General features: G+C 34.1%; 1 protein-coding gene across 8 annotated transcripts in view; it reads right to left on the bottom strand.

Moving 5' to 3' along the window:
• Positions 1–7,430: 7,430 nt before the first annotated feature.
• The window catches only part of RPGRIP1L (RPGRIP1 like), a 74,974-nt gene continuing 66,320 nt past the window's right edge, over positions 7,431–16,084 (bottom strand). For 7 of the 8 annotated variants that reach the window (XM_072043746.1, XM_038185312.2, XM_072043749.1 and 4 more), the window contains 2 exons: positions 13,755–13,888; positions 7,431–9,944 (listed from right to left, as the gene is read on the bottom strand). In XM_072043746.1, the coding sequence (XP_071899847.1) occupies positions 9,841–9,944; positions 13,755–13,888 (238 nt within the window). In that variant the 3' untranslated portion in view covers positions 7,431–9,840. The remainder of the gene's footprint in view (positions 9,945–13,754; positions 13,889–16,084) is intronic. The other variant, XM_072043748.1, reaches the window with a different exon arrangement.

The raw sequence follows: 16,084 nt of genomic DNA, 5'->3' as shown, positions 1-16,084 counted from the left end.
CCATGAAATTTATATTGCAATAAACAAGCAGTGGAAAAAAAAAAAAAGTCATTTCAACTCTAATGTCTCCAATTATATATATATATATATATTTAATACATATATACACAATTAAATGCCAAACCTACTTCACACTCAGGTGCAACCCTTAAGAGAACTAAACAGATCATTTATTCTTAGTATTTAATCAGTTCAGTGCTGGTCTTGGAATGGAGAAAGTATTGCAGTACAGGTCATGATTTACACCAGTCCAAATGCTGCAAGGAGGTACACACTGGCACATAGAGGATCTCTGAGTTACTCAAATCTCTTGGAGCTTATTTTTTTCCCCATAATATTTCCTCTTGCATGTATCATACTTCCATACAAAACTGTAAATTTCAGAATTAAAATATGTTCTTTAAATAAACAGTAAACAAGATAATCTCAAATTTTATTGTGAATTCCTATTCCGTATGTAAATGTCCCATCAGACAGTAGGGGGCAACTTTCACCCACAAGTCATACTTTACGCATTCTGCTATATAATATAATGACACGAAAGGGGTACTTTAAATACTTACCTAAGTTTGTTGTGTGGTCTGTATCAATTTTATAAAATGTAAGGTTTTATTTTCAAACCCCTGTTTTGTTCTCCAGGCACTATGCTGAGGAAATATCTGGTTTATACATGTATACTAAGAGAATGGTGCGAGATGAAGCAAGAAACTACGTTCTTCAAGATGTTGAGAAATAAAGAAGTACAATATATTCCTCTAGCTTGCTGTCATAGGATTTGTGAGAAACCAATCTCATAAAGCATATTTTTCCATGCTTGCAATCTGATAAACAATTCTTCCCTGAATAAGCTATTTATAAAAACAATAATTTAGTACCCTAAAAACAGAGCCAGAAGTAATATAAAAGCTAATATAAACACCAAAGTATTCATTAATGATGTTAACCTAAAAAATAAAAAAAAATGTTTAACAATAAATCCAAGTTTAAGAAGAAATTGATGTGATGTTCTATATCATGTGTAATGTTTTGTATCACTCAAAAAACTAAAATCTTGCTATGAATTTTGCCAGACATGCTAAATAGGCAGGCATGGCATCAGAGGATATATATAAGCAGTCAACACAGCATTTTTTCAATTGTGCTTAATTATATTTTATTACTGTGATTTTTACTGAATTAGAAGAGAATATCAGTTATGGAACTTAACATGCAAAGAAATGATTTCCCTTTAAAATTCCTAGTTCACTTTTACACTGCACAGATTGGTGAAAGTGAAGAAGTAGGGCTAGCCTGAAAGTATTTTCATGCTAAACCCAACCGAGCAGCACAATGCAAACACTTCTAATAAATCCACAAAACCCGGGGCTAGTCTTGCTATAGAATGAAAGCAGTCAGGCTTAGGGTGAGATTTAGTAAATTTGGGCAAAATCATGATTTCAAGTAAAGGATGACAAACACCAGGAATCAAATCACACAGAACTTCACACTCCATTTAAGCTTCAAACATGAAAGTAAAGTACACTAGATGACAAGCTACAATAACTAAGTGAGAAACTGATTGCAAGCCTTTCTTCTGAAGTGTCCTGAGATCCTTCAATAACTCCGGGAGGTAACTAAATGCAACAGTACTTGCTCAGAGGTCAGACTAAGTGATGATGAATGTCTCTTCCGGCTTTAACCCCAGCCCAAACATGCCATGGATCTGCTTTTTTCAGTTACTTAAGTAGCAATTATTTCTCTAAACATAACCCCACCTTAAAATAGAAAACTTCTGTCAGTGCACTTAAGCTGTATTTTTCTTAATAGACAGAGCATAGCATAAACAAGGATTACAAGATGTGAAAAACATCCACCCTCCAGCATTTCCTGAAATGAACTTACATTTTCATGTTAGTATTCAAAAAGCATGTGTGTAACTGGTATCAAGCATTCATGTAGAAACAAAACTAATCATTAAAAACACAGCTAAAGAAAAAAAAAAAAAGCCAAGTAGACATTTTACCGCAAGAGATTATTACCTCATGATCCTATAATTTATGCTTACAAATTAGTTAGGGGCTTTTTATTTCTTCATTTTTTTAATGCAAGGCTAAGAAATATCTTGCTGTTTTACTGGGTCTCACAGGACTGAATGCCAGGTGAAGCCAAACAGTTGATTTCTACTGCCTTTTTCATGGTTTCACTTCAAATGGACACGAGCTGTCAAGCCACAAAAACATCATTCAGGTGGGACAGCCAAACTGCGGAGTTCAGTTGTGTCCTGTCTCATCCCTCTTATGTGTGCCCCAAAAGCAAAACAGTAGCAGAGGGTTTTGGAAACTTTTTTTCCTAATACAAAAGCTTCAAGAAAACAGGTTCAATGTTAAAAGAGGTGAATGAACAAAGACACAACTGGACTCATGCAAAGAGGAAAAGCTCAGTATGAAAGCTCATCGTTTACAGGACAGATTTCTTTATGATGCTTACTTCTCTCTCCATTTGCTTTTTCATTTCCTTATGATACTTTTTTTCTCCTTCCTTGTCTCCCAGCACATCTGCAGAGTGACTTTCTCTACCTCAGACCAACCTTATCTCACCATTTCATCACTGCAATGCAGCAAACCCGTTAAGGAATACATTTTCCTCAGGTATTTAAAAGCTACCAGGCACTTAACTTACTCTAAGTATACAAAGCTTTTAGGTCTTATGGGCCTCCATTTTCTTCTTCAACATCTGCCAGAGTAGCAGCCAGGCTACTTGCTGGTGTCTTCTGACCTGGCCATGGTGGTGGCCAGCAGTGGGCAGCACAGAAGCCACACCGGCAGCACCCAGCTTGCCTCTGCTCAGGATAGACTGGAGTTACAAGGCTTTTCTGCAACAAGGAGAAAAATGCCAGCCTGAAAGATGGCCAGACCTTTCTGTTTTCTCCCAGATGATGGGCACTGTTGCCTACAACTATCTTAAATACAACAAAATATTCAACAGACAGTTGTTTCTTCTCTCTAACGGAAAGCCTTATTTTATCACACTTTAAGCATAAAGGTAAAATGAAGACTTCCAGGAAAATGGCTAATTCATTTAATCCCTCGTTTGAAAAGAAGCTTCGATTTCAAAAACAGCCCAAGTGCTTTTATTTGGTGCCTTTTCAAGGCTGGTTTCTGTTGAGGGGAAAGGAAGCTTTGGGGCTGGACAAAATAACTTCCACAAGTCCCTTCCAACCTCAGCCTTTCTATGATTCTGGGATTTTTGACACAGTGCTCTCTGGTTACAAAGATTGAGAGTACACCAAAATAAATTCTAACAATATCCACTGTTATAATAGGGAAATATCCAAATCTGTTGCCTCTTGAGCATGAATAAATTCTACAATCTCTACAAGCTTAATCTCTTTGCTCTACATCTTTCTGTGTGTATCTTTTTCTGTCTCCATGAAAATTGTCAAGAGTTCATTGAGATTTACAATCAACCAAGCATGAGAGCTAAGGTTATAGGCCTAGTAGGAAAACAACAACAAAACCAGTAAATATTTTGATTTACTGCAAGGGTCAGTTTCTCCCAACACCTTTCTATAAATTGATTTTAAGAACAAAACTCATCTTTAATAGAAAGTTTTCTTCCAGTTACCTGCTGTAGGAAGATTGCTCCCCAGAGAACGATGAAAATGGAGAAACAGCACATCTCACGCCCTACACACTTCATAACAGTCAACTTCTGTGCTCTCCCTGAACAGGCCAAATCAAAAAGAGATGCTTTACAAAGCTACAATGAATCACTGCTTTCAAATCATGTGTTGTAGGATCCATCCATAGCTGTACAGACACTATGTTGCAGGTCCCTTGCTATGTTGCAAATGTAGTCATTCCAACATTACTCTCACAAAGTTATATGAAAAGCTTTGTTACTAAAGATTTTATATAGGTAACTGTAAATTGCATTCTAAAATAAATTACTATTTAGTTTTGCCAACTTGTTTGACTTAAACATAGATTGGCTACAAAAAAAAAAAATATATATATATATATATATTCTTGCTCAGATTATAATTACTGTATGCTGATATACATGACTGATACTGCTTTATAAATAGTTCTCTTCTTGTATAGTTCATCTAGATGTAAATTATACCAGTGACATTATTGACTTACTGGAAAGTTTCCAAATAGGTCTAGTCTTGGCATACTACAACAACTGCATGTAACACAGAAAAAAGGGTTTAAAAATGCTTTCAAAACATAGAAGGATTTTCTGCATGTTCTCTTCTGAAGTTTGTTGTGGTTTATTTACTACTCACGTTCTATGTGTTGGAGCAGGATGCTGAGTGGTGTTTCCTTTCATCTCTCTGGCAAAATTGCCCTACATTTGGTAACATATTTCCAGTTATTCATTATCATTGAAGTCAAAGGCCATCAGCTATTGTAGACACTTATACTTACATGTAGGTAGTCAGAATATTCACTGCTTGCATGACAGCTGTTCAGAACTAGAAAAGAAACTTCACTTTATCGTGGCTTTGGGTGATTGTTTGCTTGTTTGTTTTTGGGCTCGGTAATAGAAGGACATTTTTGCAATAGTTTTTGCAGCTTTAATGCATACAGAAATCATTTTGCATTCAGTAAGAATGCTGGTTTGTCTTGATAGAAAATAAGAGTATTTTCCAAATCCACAAAAATGTTAAACAAATCATTGGTAGACCATGTGCAATACTTGTCTTGCACTGTTGCAGCTGTTGATATTGGAGTACTGGAGTAATATTTATTTTGATAAAGGGAAGGGTGTGGACAGAGGTTCCATGTGTAGATGATCCCTGTTTCTTACAACTTAGGGAACATAGTTTATTTGTTAATGAATGAAGGCCAAGAAGCGTATAGTTTCAATGTGAGTCTGGTCTTGTTCAATTTATCTGCTTCTTTTTACTCTTAAAATAATCTCAATCTAATATAACAAAAGTAGGAACAAACTACAGTAAACTAGAAAACATGTTACAACTGGAAATCTAAAGAAAAATTATCTGAGCAAATCAAGTTGTTATTTTTTGTTTTCCACAAAACTGAATGGAAGCTTGATGACATACTACAAGACAGTAGGCATGCAAATCAACACTAAATGCCTATAGTTATTTATTTTTCTCTGAAAAATGCTAAATGGCTGAAACAAATCAAGTACTAACTGTACAAACAAGGTCACATTTATGCTATCCATAGAATTAAAATAAAATTAGGTGATTAAAAGGTATATTATGTGTAAAGGCTGTTTTCACATGCTTAGATCTATACTTGGCTTAAACTGCAAATGAAAATGAAACTGACTGTAAATATTCTATGAAACTTCATTGAACTGAAATTATGTTTAGAAGTATTATCTCTTTTTGCTACCATGAGGACAGTCAGGTACTGGAGCAGGTTGTCCAGACAATTTGTGCAGCTTACATTGTTAGAGATTTACAAGACTAGATTAAATACAGCCCTGAGTAACATGGACTAACTTTACAGCAGATCTTTCTTTGAGCAGCAGTTCCTCCATAGGTCCCTTCTAAGCTAAATAATCCCATCCTACTGCAGTATTGTGGTAGAACTACTACTGTCAAAAGTCTATAAACAATTTCTCTTTGACCATTTATAGTCACTTTTCCTCAGTTGGTATCTGATACTTTACAATCAACTTTCTTTTGAAATTAAAATTTGCTAGGACTAAGTTAGACCTTGATCCCACAAAGTACTGAGTGCTTGTCGGAAGACTGGTTCAACAATGACCTTAGAAATAAGAAACTTTTAAATATCTCTAAAGTCCTCTAAATATCTAAAGATGCAAGATCTAGGAATTTGGAGCTTAAGAAATAGGACCCAGGTCTCCACGTTATATATGACTTTCATGATCAAGTCTTTTGAGTGCTAAGATTGTACTATGATAAGAAATAAAATATATACCAAATACTTCCCTTGAATAATTATTCTGATTAAATCATACTTGTCGAAGCTTACCGCATCCTATGTTCAAAGATCCAAATAGAATTTAAATTTTGTCAAAAATACCAAAAAGAAACTAACAAAGCACAGAGCAATAAAGCTGTAGCATACTACACTAAAAGCAAGTTTTCATCACATACAGAAGTATCAACTTGAATTTAGATTCTGTAGTTAGATTCTGTAGTTAATTTCATAGAGGCAACATCATGCATTCAACTTGGTATTAGTTGCAGGATTTGTACCTACCTAGCCCAGTTACTAAGGTCTGTTTATAACACAAACAGTAATAGGTATTTCTTATAAAGAAGATCTATTTCCTTCTGAAACATATCTCAAAAAAATGGACAAATCATTACCATCACCTGCATGGAAACCTCCCTATCTGCAGCATATTTCTCTAGCACTGAAAGGTGTAATATCAAGTTTGTTGCACAATTATAAGTCTGAATTTGAATTATTTTTCAGTTCTGATACAAAACATGAAAATTAAATTTAACAGCTGATATTTAGCTGACATCTTGGGTTATGCTAACTTATTACTATGTCTTGAAACAATAAGAAATGTTTTTAAACAGTATTATCAACTTGAATATGGATCATCAGTTGTAGAAGTTTTATCACAGGCAAGTTATTATCCTGATTTTTTGTTGTCTTCTATCCTTATATAACGTGATAAACTGAGACTTACTGTACAGCAAAACTGATTGAGTTCACACAGATGTTACCTTCTTTCACGATGTGCTTACTCTTATGATGTCCACTGCTAGGTTATGGGTTGTAACAAGATACAAGCAACATGAAAAAAAGCAGGGTTAAGATAAATTTAGGTTTACATATCAGTAGACATACCTAGGACATATGAAGAATAGCACAGTAGAGAATATCACATAAGAATGTATCTCAGCAAAGCTATAACAAATAATGGGAAAACAAACAAACAAACAAGCAAACAAAAAAAAAACAACAACACAAAATGACAAAACAGATGGGAAATATACATCATCAGACCTTGCCCACATCACTGTATGAAGAATTGTCATTGCATCTTTACATCACTTTATACTTTAGAAAAAAAATTCTACTACCACAAACAGATAAATAAATAGCATCATGACAGTATTAGGCATTAATAAAGTCTCTCTTTAAAAATGCAAAAAGGAATGTGTTTATTAACATCTTGTACAAAAAAGAAAAAAAGATATTTTTTCTCCTTTGGCTAAACAGAACATAGACAGAATTTTTCTCTAAGCTACTTATAGCTCAAATCTGGACAAAACAGCACCAGATTACATTTCCTACTTTCCCTGTGTGACATAGAATTTGGTCTTAAGGTACAAGATCATGTTGGAAATGCAGACTGCTTAACACAAGAACAAAACTTACTAGTACGTTTGCATGTTTATGTTGCATAAGATAATATAATCCATCTGTTGGAAAAATGCTCACTGAATATTATATATCTGGCTTAGCAATAAACATGAATAGAAATCAAGTTTTCAATTTTTTTTATTTTTTATTTTGTTTTAAATCAAAACTTGGATAATAGTGAGACTTACAAAGAAATGTGCTCAGCAACCTGAGGCAAATTATGCATGGTAATGTTGGAGTCACTGAGAACAGTTAACACGATGTAACCAAATGTCAACTGGAATATTTTGCAGTAACTTACCAAAGAGGTCTGTGTTTAATGAATATACGAATGCTTGGTTTCTAAGTTTTCAGCTTCAGATGGCGAAGATTAAGTGCTAAGGGTGTTACTGTAAACGTTTAAGTGAGATGAACATCACCGATTTTCTAATTTTACCACATGGCTTATTTCAGAAGAAAACAAGCACCAGTTACATAGTTCTCCTGCAAGTCAGTAAACAGTCACACACAAAAAAAATCAAGACAATTTGCTTCTTTGTTTATGCGGAGGATATTTAGTTTGGTTTGCAAAGTATTAGAAGAATAATAAGAACCTCCTGGCAGAATACCGCAACTAAATTTCTAAAAAGCCACTCGGTTAATCTCAGTGTTGAATCTAGCTGTTTCAAATTATTGTAATGTATAATAACAGTCTTATTGACAATATAGATGCGCAGAGCCAAAAAAAGCTAGAAATAGTGGCCAAAACAATGAACTAAGAGCCAACCCGAATGACAACAAACATCTGGCCATTAACTGAAGAATGGAGGGGTTTAGGAATGCAGCTGTCTGTGGTCTCCTCCAAGTTCCAGAGCCATGAAATACTGCGAGGATTGGCGAAAGCTGGATGAGAAGCACTATTCCTGAAGATAGTAGGTCCTAAAATGGAGTCAACAATCAGTTCATGGTGGAATTTCAAGATTTCTGTGGTCAGAATATATTCATTCCAATGGCCTCATAATGTACATCAACAAATTAATATTGTATGGATGTCATTTCAAAGCCTACTGAAGACGAAGAGCCATTACTGAAGCCATTAGAGCACAGATGGTTCAAACTATATGCAGATATTCATACTTGCATTTCTGCATTATAGCTACTTTTTTTTTCTCCTGTTGAACTGTAATGAATTGTCTCATAATCTATTCCATCTTCTTGCCATTAGCAGGCTTTGAATGTTCACAAATAGGAGCAAAGAACTCATTTTCCAGAGCTTTAATCACACAAAGAGGGAATGCCTAATTCTCTAAATGAAATGGTCTGTGATCACTGAAGCAGAGATTTAATATATCACGGCAAATTAGGTAGATTTTAATAAATTACTTATCTCTCTGAATACTTTACATATGCTTATAAAGAAACATAGCCTGTTTGCAAACAGTGGAAACCCACAGCCTATAAAACCCTTTGAAGAAAACGACAAATAAAAAAGTAAATTAAAAAATGAAATGTATTATATCCTCGTTCTCAAGAGACAATCCTTTTGCAGCACTGATTCACAGCTCCATTAAAAATATCAATTAAATCCTTCATTGAGATTGGTTAAAAGCTAGAAAATTAACTTTCCAAGCTAGACACTGGTTATTCAGATACAACAATTCACTGTATGTTTGATATAAGTTCTAAAAGTGACAGAAAACAAACAAAAACGCAGTTGCCTGTCCCCACAGCTCAAACTATGTGAAGCAAAATCTGATACTTTATGGCTTCTTTTTGTGCTTTGACAGATGTTGGCTGAAAGTAAATCTTCTACTGTATAGAAAAATGATTGTGCCTGCCCTCCCCCCTACTTCAAATCATGATAATCATAAACAGCTGATTATAATGTTAGTAGAAGGGCAAAAGTTATTTAAAAAAGGTTGCAGTAATTTAATAAGTCCTGCAACTAGCCTCATTTTTTATATTTAATTGATAGGAACTGCATGCATCAAAGAAAACACATACTGAGATTTAATGTGCATAAAATGGATATTAGCATTTTAAAGAGGCAGATTAACACATTAATCCAAGTAATTTTCATATATTGCTTTTAATAAAATCTTCACAGTATAAAATTCTTAATGAGGCTAATCACAGGCATTCCATTTAGTGGGGTGATTAGGGATAACATAAAAGTATTTTTAATCAGTTTTCTGAGGCTTATGGTTTTTTTATTAAAAATTAAAAATTTGACTTGCATTTTTATTACTGTTTTATGTAGGAAAAAATGTTGAAAATGCAAATAAAGCACATCATTCAATCATGTAGGTATTAATTATTTACAAGACGTTGTCCATTGTGGAGAGATACTTAGCCTTAGGGGGGAAATATAAAAACAAACAGACTGAAAAGTATACAAAACTTTACAACTACAAATCAAGAGTCCTTTTCGTATAAATTATACATTAAATATACCATATGAATTACAACGATCTCATCTTTGAAGCACTATCAAGCATGTATTTACACTGGGAGAAGGAACTTCTGTAGGCAAACTTCCCTTTCATGCCTCCTAGTCATCTTTGCATTCCTCATAGACTGAACGCAGTGCATGGAGGGCTTCCACTGTTACTTTGAGCTTTCCAATTACTGCACTATCATCTTCTGCATCAAAAACTAGAAAGGAAACATCAGAAAACAGCATTAGTTAGTTTCATTAAAGGCTTTGGTTTTGTTCTGATAATTTTGCTCAGGATTTGGACAGATGAAAAGGCACCTAGCATATGCTTAAAAAAGGAAAAAAAAATAGCTTCCAGTTCTGGCACTCAGCCCTACACAATTTTGAGAAAGATCTCAGACAGTTTTCATATTAAATGTAGTGGATGGTGCTCAGCCCACTGGAAACTCAGCACTCTAAGAACTAGAAAGTACATCAGTAAAACTATTTTGAAGTAAAGAAAACTATCGGTATGAAAGCTGCCTATACAAATTGTTTATTTTTCATAATACATAAACAGATGTTTAGACTTCAGAACCTAAACTGTTAAAGACATGCATGTATGCTTATAAATACTAAGTAAAAAAATATACTAATGAACACATTTTGTACAGTGTATATATGACCAGGCCAAATTAGCCTAGAGAGCTATCAGTATTTAAATAGTAAATTGTTATTTCCATATGGTAAAATGCAACATTATTTTAATTCCAGGCTTCTATGTGCTATAAAATAATTAAGTGTAGACAAAGATGGTATTTTCCCTAGCCTAAACTATTTAACTACCTTCATTTTTGTTCCTGCGTGTTTTAAAGTAGTATTTAAAAATTTTATTTTACAGAAATTAGCTAACATGATTTAAAATTGCTCTCTTCTACAGTATCTATGCAAGCCCTGAGGGCCATGTTCTCTGCTGCTTTGATTAAAAACATGCTGCTAACAGTCAAGAATGAGGTTCTTTCCCAGTTCTGCATAAAAAGTAATGAGGCTGCCTAACGTGACTCTAGGAGGAATTTGAATAAAAACAAATAATCTTGACAGCACGTCTCCTCAAAGCAAATTATACAGCAAAGAAATGGCAAGGTTATGTATTTATGAAATGGACTGGGATAAGTACTCTGGGAACTTGCAATGATAATGCATGCTTCAATGACTAGGCTGCTGGGACAGCTCAGAGTAAGTTTGGGGAAACAAAAACCATCATTTACTTTGTTGACAGAGCTATTAGAGGACAGATGAGATGCTATTCTTACAGATCCAAATCATTTCATATATCCTTGGACAAATCATTCAGTGAACTGTCAGCTTAAAAAGCAAACTTCAGAGTGCATACATACATACATATATATATGTATTTAACTTACAAGAACAGCAGGGTAACTACAGCTGATTATATCAGAAAATAATATTAATTCATTTTTTTCCATTTTAATATTGTCATGTTATCTCTGAGGCATATATATATATATATATATCATATGCCTTTGTATAAGCTCTGTTTCATCCATTCTTGCTTTGTTAGCCTCCTAACTGCTTCAAGTTTCATATAGGCCACTTCCACCCAATTAACAATAAAAAGAACAAGATATGAACAAGGTCTATGTTTGCAGTCCTCAAACAGAATGAAAGAAGTTTAGGGTACCTAACTTTTAAGAATGATTAGAATGGCAGCAGACTAAGTCTCCTCCATCTAGGTATATTCTTTTGCCCACAAAGCAATATCCACTTCTGAAAATGTGTATAGTATTATTTAAGAATGCCATTTATTGTGCCACTACACAGAATTGAAATCTGGGTATAAAAGCATCCAGATCTTAAGAACAGGACTTTTTACAATGATTTCATTCAAGTAAATGGATCGATATAGTCTACTTTTGCCATTATGTGATATATTGTTATGTAAAATTCATTTTAATTCTCTGAATGCTCTAACTATAAGAAAATATGCTTATGGATGAAATAAAAAAAAAATCTAAACTGTACAGTGAAAAACAAATACCAATATATACAAATCACCTGCCAATTATCCTTTGTGTTTAGTACCTCTTTGGCAACGTTATACATTATCTTTCTCATATGGATTTTTGGAAACAGAACATCCTAACCTACCATTTATTATTGATAGTAACTGTCAAGCATGAGTGTCTGCTCTTTAATTAACAGACAACACAAAGTTTGGTTTATTCCAGACAGGGGATTTCTAGTGTAGTGAAAAAGAAGCCAACAGTTTTTGTTTGCCTTTTTTGTTTTCCCTTTAAAAAAAAAAATCCTCTATATAATTTGTAAGCTTTAGTAGATTCTTACTGAGAAACAAATCTAGCATTTGCAGTGATGGGAAGAAGTGTGGGTAGGAATAAGCGTAAATGTATTTCTATCTGCTACTATTATCACTTTCATAGGTACAACATGCATAAGGAAAAAAAAAAGTTTGAGTATCTTCTGATTAGGGGAAGAAATGATCCTCACTATCCCAAAGCAGCTGGCGTTACATAATAATGATTACCTAGAACAACTAATACTGTATCTTCTGTCTTCATAATCATCTCAGACGACAATTAGGAGTTCTAAGAGTTGCGTGAAAGGTGACTTTCAAGGGTACAAAATGAATTTACATCACTAATCAATCTTATCAAATGCGAATTACAACAAACAGCCCATAAAATCCAGAACACAAACAATTTTCCATGGCTGTGAAATACCTTTTTGGAAGAGATGTGCTTTTGAATATCTACTTGGAGAAAAATTATTGGTGGAGAAAAGATGAAGTGGTTCAGCCACAGTAAGAACTGCATCAAATCTGTCTATTATTTTTCCAGGGTACAGAAATTTGATTCTTAGAATTTTCTTATCATGTTCCCGGAATTTCAACGCGTACTTTCAGTAATTTAGCTACAGAAAGGATGTAAATCATGCAGGATAACAGGAATGGATAAGAAAGCCTATTTCTTTCCCTCACCATTCAGCTCCCCATCACTCAAGGTATGGTAATTAGGCACAACAGTAGGAGTAGCAAGGCCACATTAGCGTGGTATTTGACTGGGGCTAACCTATAATTCCTGCTGTCACAAAGAATACCTTGCAAACATGGGCACACTGCCTCTAGGAATCATGTTGGCTCACCTTTATAGGAGAGTAATCGGTTGCTTTTTTTTTTTTTTAAACAAATATACTCTCAGCTTATTCTTTATTTAGCTTTACCACAATGGAGAAGGAGGATGGAGTGGAACAGGTAAGGATTAAAATGCATACTTGATAACCCTGTCCCTGCTACGCTGGGGGTGAGGAAAGGCTGAGCCAGGAGGATAGTTTTGTTATCTGTCTATTAAAAGACCAAATAACCTTCTACAGTCTTCTTATCTGCTTTATAAAGACGTTATCACAAAACAGAGGAAATGGAAGATTCCACACCTCCTACTCACCTCACCATGCTTTAATAAATCACAGTGAAAGTTCAGTCATGGTTTGTTACAGAATAATGCTTACTAAACTGACAGACCTAACAAAAGTCACCGGTATTTCATTTTGCCTCAAATATGTTTGATATGGAGGATGCAATCTTGAGGTACTCTGGGGATCATAAAATTACTTTCAACAAGATAAAGACATTAGCAATACAGAATTATTGACAGAAGTTTTAATAACAAAATAATACATATTTACAGTCTTATTGGGTAAATATGATGTACAAAATAGAGAATCATAACAAGTAGACATGTCCTAAAAGTTCTTAGGTTTTATGAACTGATTATTACGAGCTGGGAATGCTGTTTTGTCTTCAAAGCATTTTTTAAGGAATAACAAAATTACACAGTTTTTGAAGACTTCTTCAGACAAATGTGGAGGCCATTAGAGGCCAAGGAGGCCATTAAAGAAATTCTTGTTCAAAGTCAAACAACTACTTACACAGCAAAGCTTGCAGAGACAAGCAGAAATCGAACAAATAATTGGTGGTTACGGAAAGTTACAAAAAATTAGCCTCTAAAACTTACCATCAATATCTTGCTCGATGACGTCCCTTTCCTTCTGGAATATCTCTCTCAAACTGACATAAGCAAACCCAATATCTTCACATTCAAGATCCTGTTCATCTTCTGGGGGATCGGTAACCACTGTAAATAGTAGACTAAACATAAGAGAAGATATATTTATGTTCAGAAAGAGTTGAAAAGTATCACAAAAACGCATTAGAAAGGCAAAAAAAAAAACAACAAATAAACAAAAAAATGAACTATTTTTACAAGATAAGCATAAACCAGATCTCTATTACTGATGTGCAACATTTTCCAAGAAAACAATAGTTTGAGAACCTCTTTTTTCAAAATCTTCTCTCCTTCTTTAGCATTATTTATCAATACTAGAAGAACAGATAGAAGGACAGAGAATAGTCTAAGGATGAAAGATTTTTTTCACATTTCAAACTCCTAGGCTCGTTTAGCTCAGCTATTGAATAAAATGTTCAAGTCACTTAATTTCTTTACATATTCCCCTGTTCATTAAATCAAGGTTGTACTTATGTGCTTTTAGGAAAATTCATTTATAAACATTTTAAAATAGTGATAGCTTTTCTGTGTTTTTTGTTTGTTTGTTTTTAGATTGTTGACCTTGCCACGCATTTGATGTGAACAATTAAATGGCAAAAATACTCATTTTAGATTAAACATTACGTTTTATTGGTTAAAACCTTTGACAGCAAAATTTGTAAGAAAAGTTCAATTACTTTCATTTAGTCATAAAATGGACCTGTATGATTGTTTGGGCTTGGATACAGAGCATACTTATGAAGTAAAACTTTTCATTTGTCCCCAGTTGTGGTAATTCTGTTTGCAAAGCAAGCTTGAAACACATTGGATTCTTTTTGGACTGGACTAAACTAGACTGAAGATGTGCTCCAGGAGTACCCCTAATGCGCTGCACTGAAAATAGACACTCAGTCAATGGGATCAATTTGGAGTATTCTGAATTCTGAAAATCATCCTAAGAACTATGTACTTTGCGTATCAGACCATTAGCAACAACTGCTTTGCTGTAGAGATTCTCTTTCTCCCACTGGTCCACTCTACTTGATTATGCAGACCCAGTAAATCCTAAGCCATGCATTTTCTTGTCTTTATAATGAGTGGTGTGAGAGACATAAGTATTTAAGACAAACCATATCTAACATTTCCCTGCTATCAGAAATACTAACCATATTTAATGAAGTATTTCCAAACACCATAACACCATGTGCAAAGTATTTAGTGTAAAGTCACTGCGAGTTTTCACACATCATTAAGACACTTGTCAAGAACACTGTTCAAGTCCAGAACACATTCTACAAAACCAAACAGGAACCTAAAGGCAGTTCTCTCAAAATAGTACCTTTCTAATGCTGTATCATAAATTCCCTGTTTCAAGTTGTACCTTACACTGCCATTTATCCTGTAGTCATTCTCTCCAACCAATACGTCTACTATTTTTCCTTAATTGTTCCATTATTGTTTTACACTTTAGACAACAGTCAAACAAAACTAGCCTTGAGTACAGCCTGGACACAAAAGCCTTCGTCTATTTATCATCCTGTTTAAATGCAAGCCTGTTTGTTGATCCCAAACATCTAAGTTGATCCCAACAACTATATAAAATATTTGCATTTCTTCTGCGAACTTAAATTACACTCATTGTACTCAAGTATAGTTTTACTGTTAAACATATAATTACAGTATTGTGCTTGAGCTGACTTGAGTTAGTGGCTTGTGCTGGGGCCAAAAGCACTGAGACTGACAAAATGACAGGAATTCTGATTTAACTACTTTTTTGGTATGTCTTGGCAATATTGCTAAAACAGTGAATGCCTGTGAGATTTACAACCTAAAAATGTTCCAATAAGCACAATTCCAAAGGAGTAACAATCAAACTGCACAAAATCCAAGCCTATGGGAAAGACTATCTCAGACAAATAATAATCAAATCCTCCTAAAAGCCTTTAAGTATAGTAACAATGACTGCAATCTGCTTTTATAGCATTTTGGTTTTGTTCTGGCTTTTACTGAAAATATTTATTATTTTGATTATTAAGTACTTGTTTATGGCTAAAAGCTGACATCTGTTGAAAGTAAGTGTTGTTTTAAAAAAAGGTTCTAGAAACAAAAGAAAAAAAAGAAAAATATCACAGCTATTTCCAACAGCAGGTGGCTTGACGGAGTATAATGGATCTAACTTAAGATTTTTGGCACAGAGCTAAGGATGAGCAAAAGTGCCAAAACTCAATCAAAATGGAAGAATTAATGAAGTGTTCAAGATAACTATTAAATGAAATAAAAACAAGTTAAAAATTATAACA

Source organism: Anas platyrhynchos, chromosome 12, assembly GCF_047663525.1.
Source record: "Anas platyrhynchos isolate ZD024472 breed Pekin duck chromosome 12, IASCAAS_PekinDuck_T2T, whole genome shotgun sequence".
In the NCBI taxonomy this organism is placed as follows: Eukaryota; Metazoa; Chordata; class Aves; order Anseriformes; family Anatidae; genus Anas; species Anas platyrhynchos.
The sequence above is the reverse complement of the archived record's forward strand: the minus strand, read 5'-3'. Positions and strand labels throughout refer to the sequence as shown.